The sequence below is a fragment of the Triticum aestivum genome, chromosome 2B (assembly GCF_018294505.1).
Source record: "Triticum aestivum cultivar Chinese Spring chromosome 2B, IWGSC CS RefSeq v2.1, whole genome shotgun sequence".
NCBI lineage: Eukaryota > Viridiplantae > Streptophyta > Magnoliopsida > Poales > Poaceae > Triticum > Triticum aestivum.
In genome coordinates, this window is record NC_057798.1 from 760,891,542 (window position 1) to 760,898,519 (window position 6,978).

General features: G+C 46.5%; 1 protein-coding gene across 1 annotated transcript; it reads right to left on the minus strand.

Annotated features, from left to right (window-relative positions):
• Positions 1-4,766: 4,766 nt before the first annotated feature.
• LOC123042525 (phytosulfokine receptor 1-like) lies at positions 4,767-6,684 on the minus strand. The gene has a single exon (XM_044464954.1). It carries the CDS (start codon positions 6,682-6,684, stop codon positions 4,810-4,812), a length of 1,875 nt encoding a protein of 624 aa, XP_044320889.1. The 3' UTR covers positions 4,767-4,809.
• Positions 6,685-6,978: the final 294 nt, after the last annotated feature.

The window sequence follows — 6,978 nt, forward strand, 5'->3', positions numbered from 1 at the left end:
CTCGTGACTTGTTATCGTTCGCTATAGCGGTGGTTCGAACAATGCACCAACCGAGTTCGTGAAACTTGTTGGACACGAATGCGGATGACATTGATCAAGCCCCTTTCGAACCATTCGACTACAATGAAACGGACGGTGGTGTGGATGATCATGGTTGTGTGGATGAATTGGAGGAGATCGAAGCGGAAGGCTTTCAGGAATCGCAAGCAAAGAGTGGGAAAAGTCAAAGATCGAAGAACTACACGATCTTGGAAGATCAAGCTTTGATCCAAGCATGGAGTGCGGTGTCTCTTGATCCATGCAAGGGTGTTTCTCAAACCGCCAAGAGATATTGGCAAAGGATCGAATATCAATACTTCCACATTATGAAAAAGTATCCCAATAGGACTCCACGCACATTTCGGTCGCTTCAAGGGAGTTGGGAGAATATCAAACCTATGTGCAGCCGTTGGGCAGCTTGCTTGGAGCAAGTACGCAATGCACCTCCAAGTGGCACCGTGGAGTCTGATTATGTGAGTTTGTTTTTCCTTTGTTCAAGTTGTGCATCATCATAATGTATCATGGGAAATGATTGCATCACTTTGTTCACATTTTGGAGAACATGGTGCAATCAAGCGAGTTGATGTTGTTGAAGTTGTTGGAGATCAAGAAAGAGTTGTCCGAGAAGAAGGCAAAAGAGAAGCAAGAAAAATGGCAAATGCTCAAGGAAGAGGGGCTTCGCAAAGCTACCATTGAGGAGAGAAAAGCACGCGCCTCCGAAAACAAATCGATGTCATTGTTGCTCGCCGAAGAGAACAAGATCATGTCAATGAACCGCAATGACATGGACGACCTCACCAAAACATGGCATGATATGGCAAGGAGAGAGATCTTGAAGAGGAGAATGGTAGCCTCGGCTAGTCCGTGTTCCAGTTCTGATGATGTTTTCTCTGCTCCACATGGTGGCAATGTGGATGATTCGGTGCGGGAGTTCGAACAAGCAACGGAGGTGGATTCGGTGGCGCCGATGAACTTCAATATTGACTCCATGGCGCGGAGTGAAGATCGACCCCCAAGATGATGCCGGACATGAGCGCAACCTTTTGCATGCCCTCTTTTGCGTAATGAACTTCGCTTTTATTTGCGCGCAAACTGTTTATGTCGTTTGAATTTGAACTTTTTGCCAAACCCTATGTCGAATGTGAGATTTGTAGTTTTTCTGTTTGCGGGTCTTCGCGGTGGTGCCCGAGCAGAACCCACAGAAGTCGACCCGTAAAAAAACATATTATGCGAATATACCGTTTTACGGATCTGTTTGGAGGGTCTACATCTGTGCCAGCCCACGCCGGCCCGCAAAAGTGGTTTTGCGTGAACTGCAAACGAGTTTTGCGGGCCGGCGGGATGCGGGGTCTGCTAGAGTTGCTCTAACCGGCAACTGCAATTCTAGACTTAAAAAAGCTCTGTCAAAGATACCTATTCTGCACATCTCCAAATAATGTTTTAAGTCCAAAAGTTGCGTTCTTTTAGATCGTAAACTTCATCCTATAGTTATTCATGCATTTTTGTATACACGATCACGCATATAAAATGCATTGTCGGTGTTTAGACAATGGTGGTATAAGAAGAAAATAAATTGCTGTTTTTTATCGTCGACAAGCTATTTTGGGTTCTCTTTCTGTGCTAGCATCTTTTCTTTTGGAATGGTATAGTTAATAGTGCTCCTATAAAGAATTTTCTGGGTAGACAATAGATATACAAGAAAAGCATGTGTTGATAGCAAGGTTGGAACTAGCAGATTTCAGAAGGAAAATGAATGCAAATGCACTAAATCCTGCTTTGAGTAGAGATATTATCATCCCTATATTGCTAGATTTAACTTTAATCTATGCATTGCTTTGTATGTATCTCGACCTAAATGGTTCATCAATCATCATACTAGGTTTTAGTGTAGTGATTCTACTTCTGTTGCTTCTTGATGAATATGAATTACATTGTGTTTTCATGGTAGCCTTTTCTTTCCCCCCTCTAATCATACTACTACTATTATCCTTGCTTCTATATGAAGCTAGAAATATTATGGCAACAAACGGGCATTCAGCTTCTGCCCGTAGCAATGCACGGGGCATTCTACTAGTGTTGAGTATATGTTTGAGCTTTATCTAGGTTGCTCTTGTCTCCGTGTGTGCGTGTGATTTCGTTCTGTCCTTTCGACTTTACGTTGGTTTGTCCCCACGCTGTACTTCCCTTTCTCTTTAGTCTTGAAGACCTGAATCTGATGTGTGGTTTCATTCTGAATGAATGAAATGGAACCCGGGGTTCTTCCACCCCTGTTTCCCGAAAGAAATAGTGCCATACAACACCCCGAGTTTGATGTTTCCTACTAGTACAATAAGTTGACTGGAGAAATTCCCAATCGGGGCCAATGCTGCATCCAACTGTCTCTTCTTCGGAATGCATATCGCTCCATTTGTGGGAACCAAAACACGAAAGGACGCGCATAGGGCTGTTGAAGTGTGCTTCACTTTACGGCTGTTGACCTTCCCGAAGCGTACACGTATTTCGTATGAGTCTGGTTGTAATGTGAGTATCATAGGTAGTATCATGATGCTAACTAGTCAACTTTGATGAGGTGGCATAGAATTAAATGAAGTAAAAGAGGATTGAGTATCATATCATAATACCGTATCATAATAAATGCTATATTAGTATGTGTCATGCATGGTAATAAATAAAATCATCGATGATACTACTATATGATACTATGCATTAGAGAGGTAGTATCATATACTATATCATATGCATGATACTAATTTATGATACTACCCATTACAACCAGCCTGAGGTGGCCCTTTTCCCCAGTTTATATATAATTAATCTTCCTGGCTTCCACTTCGGGCGTCATTAACTGGATGGATTTAGCAGTTGGGGTCCATGTGGTTTGATCTGATGTCCCTTTCATACCACCGACAGCATTGTTTATGACCATGCATCCATATCGATACAACAAAATCAACAGCTCTACGGTGGACCGTCAAAAACCGAGGACTGAGATCACCTGCCGGACCATTCGATTAAAGTATCCTCCCTAGTCCTCGTGGATTTAGTCTTCGCTGAAACGCCCGCGTGTATCTTCTGAAGGGAGAGAGAGAGATTGATAAAATCAATGTTTATTGCTTGAACTTTGTGGGCATATATACAGTAATACAATGACTAGTTCAAAATACAAGACAAGGTAGGTAAGATCCTACGCTATCCATCTGTCCTAATAAGGCTGGTCACAATGGGCAAGAACATAAGCTAATAACTTACGCACTTTCCTAGACTATGTTATTACCTTCATAGTGGGTAGGAACATCTATGTAATGTCATACAACGATGTGTTTATTAGGTTATAGACTCATTATTTTTTGGAATGTGTGATGTTCCGGTAACTTAGCTAGTCAACACAAGCACCTCTCTCTTCATTAAATATGTGCCACATAAGCAAACTTGTATTGGAGTGTGTGATGTTACTCCTAAGTTCCTCTCCATTGTGACTAGCCTAATCATAATACATAACATCCTCCTGCACTCACAACGGTAACGACGCAGACGGCGAGACTGGAGAAAAACATGAAGGTAAGCCGACGGATATCCCCACAGTCATAACGCTCGATGCATCTCGGAAGTCGTGGCTGGAGTGCAAACTAATGAGGTTGCTCAAGCAAGGCGGTAGGCATTTATGCCGTTGTTGAGGTAGCCGAGAGCGTGGGTGGTGTAGCCGCAGTGCGAGGGACACCGTGGTCGATGTCGAGTCGGGCTGGCCGGTGTCGATGTAGTCGTCGTGGACCAGAAAGAAGAGTTGCGGCGGCGGATAGTTTAGGAGTGCGGCAGTGGTGCTCAAAGTAGGCGAGGAAGAACCCGACAATGTGACGAAGACCAGCGCGGACGGTGACGTTTCCGTGCCTAGGAAGGCGGCCCGACGCATACCACATAGAAGTCGACATGTGTGGACGGTGAAGTGGACCGCGTGTCGCGGCGCTACGACCCAAATAGGCGACGCAACGACAACACGCGGGTCGGGGTGACGGCGGAGAAGACCTCATGGCGGTGACAGAGATCACGTGCTACACTCGGTAGGCTCGATTGAGCGACGCAACGGCAGTGCGAGGATCGGTGGAGCCATGAAAACAGCATGAGCGGACGGCCTCAAAACGGCGGGGAAGCGCGGGCCGCGGCATTACGGCCCGAACAGGCGATGCAGCGGTAGCGCGCGGGTCGGTGCATCCGCCGGGAGAAACATGGGGCGGCGGCAGAGACCGCGTGCCATGCTCGCTACGGACCAAAGGAGCGACCCAGCGGGAGCGCGAGGGTCGGTGCAGCCACGGAGACATCCTGGAGCGGACCATTGCTGTCTCCTTTTACCCAGCTTATAGTATCTTGGTCTTCCACTTCAGGTACGTAAACTGCAGTGCACGAACTCCGTACCAGCATTACTAGTAACGGACAGAGAATCTAAAAGGGGAAGAAACTGGAATCTTCTACACACACCATCTTGGATGATCAGCAACATAGACAGAGAAAAAGGGACAACAGATTTTACTGCTCCACACACAAAACAGCCAACATTCTTCATCCACCACAATTTGTAAAACTTTGTTGTATCAATGCATATCACCAACAATAAATTGTCCTCGGCATGAAGGGGAACTCAAAATGAACCCTGCTGCTAACTCTATATCCAGCTAATGACACATGAGGTGAGAAAGGACATATCATATACATGAAATAAAGAGCAACTGCACACAATCTCCCTAGTTACAACCTCCGAAGAGCCACAAGTGATTTGTTCTAAGGACGCTCTTTATCCTCCCATTTTTTTCTGAGCTTGTTCGCCTTCACCATTGTCATTACATAGAGCTTATCAAACAGCCTGTCGACCGCCAAAAAATACGCGGCCCTCCAAGCCCTTGCGAAGAACAGTACGTTCCAGACGGTCAGAAGCCCGAGAGTGAAACCCGCTTCCACGGAGATGTATATCATCGCAGCATCATGACGATTTTCGTTTCCTGTTCCCATAAATGGAGCCTTTGCAGAGCAGGAGGAGCCATTCCGAAGAAGGCAGAGTGCAAAATTGCCCACAAAATTCTCATTCCCGAATGTGGAAAATTGGTCCCCTGCTGGTATATCTCCAGCCAAGTTGTAAGAGACATCAAACTTGGACAGAAATGTCAACTTTGTTAGAGATGCTGGTATGCACCCACCGAGGCCATTGTGGGAAAAATTTAACGCTTCGAGGCTCAGCATGTTTGAAAGCTCGTCAGGAATGCCTCCTGAGAAATTGTTCCAGCTCAAGTCCAGTACATGAAGATTCACAAGATGGCCAAGGCCAGGCAAGACTGGCCCAACAAGCAAGTTATTGGAGAGGATGAGCGACGGAGAGAAGCTGCTAAGATGGTTGTACTGCGAACCTTTGTCAGCTGAATTCTTCTTGAGGAGCAACGGGAAGTCCTCCAAGGAATCACTCCCGCTCGAGCCACTACTTGAAATTAAGCTCTTCATCCGTGTAAAGCTCTCAGGAAGCTCCCCACCAAACAAGCTGTTTGACAGGTCGACGTAGAAGAGATTATTCAGATCGCCTAACCATGGTGGGATCTTTCCGTTCAACTTGTTCCATGAAACGTCCAGGAATTTGAGGATCTCCAAGCTCTGCATCCAAGGCGGAACGATTCCTGTGAGTGCACAGTTTGACAGGGCAAGCAGCTGCAAGCGCTTGAACCCACTGATGCCGGCCGTTGGCATTGTCTCGCCACCACGGAAGTTCTTGGTAAGCACCAAACTTGTCAGGTTGGGCAAGTGCTGCAAGACTCGCAACGCTGATGACAGGTTGGTGAAGCTATTTACAGAAATAGAGAAGTGCAGCAGGGATCGCAAATACTTGAAACTCTCTGGTATCTCCCCCTCAAACTTGTTGCTTCCAAAGTTCAGCGTCTTCAACTTTGGCAGTAATTTGAAGTCAATGGAAATCTCACCGGACAGCGAGTTGTTCCTTAGGTTGATAACCCTGAGCATTGAGCAGCTCGACAGGGAAGCAGGCAATGTGCCATTGAACGAATTTGAGGCCAAGTTTAAGAACTCCAGACTCCTCAAACCCCCCAAAATATCAGGGATGACACCAGCGAACATGTTAAATGACAGATCAATATACACAAGCTGAGAGAAGTTACCCAGGTCCTCTGCAAGACTACCAGACAGCTGATTTCCCCGTAAGCTCAGGCTCTTCAACTCTGATAGTGAGTACAGGTCGCTGGGGAATGCGCCCGAGAACATGTTCATGCTGAGGTCGAGCATTTGCAGCCTCGTTAGCCGGCCAAGCCCCTCCGGTGGCTGGCCACGGAGCGAGTTTCCGGAGAGGTTGAGCGTCACAAGGCCATCGAGCAAGGTGACCATGGAGGAGATGCCACCATTAAGGCTCTTGTTGGAGAGATCCAGCCCGACCACCCTCCCAAGATGACAGGAGATGCCGGTCCAGGAACAGCATGTGGTGTCGTTGGGACCCCAACCGACGAGACCGATGCCCTTGCTATCCAAGCCATCGTAGAAGGCAAGAAGTGCCTCCAGGTCAGTGGGGTTGCATGTCTGCTGGTTCAGAGAGTGGCTGCCATGCATGTGGAGCAGCAGAACGTAGACGAGCAAGACGTGGATCAAGTGGTAATAGCCTCCCATCTTCAGAGACAGGCGGCAGCGAAATTGGAAGGAATTTCTGCCAATTGGAAGGGAAAGAATTCTTGGATTGGATAAAAACACACTGATCTCTTGCAAGGGAAAGAATTCTTGGATTGGATAAACTCACACTGATCTCTTGCAAGGTTGCATGAACATGAAATAGCAACCTCAACAGCGCTCCAGAACAAGGCAAGACCAAACTTGTCGTAGAGAAAGCCTGGTTAAATAAACAGAGAAGAGAAACTGAGATGGGCAAATGTAAAACTTTTGACATAGTCAAACTAGATTTTTTTT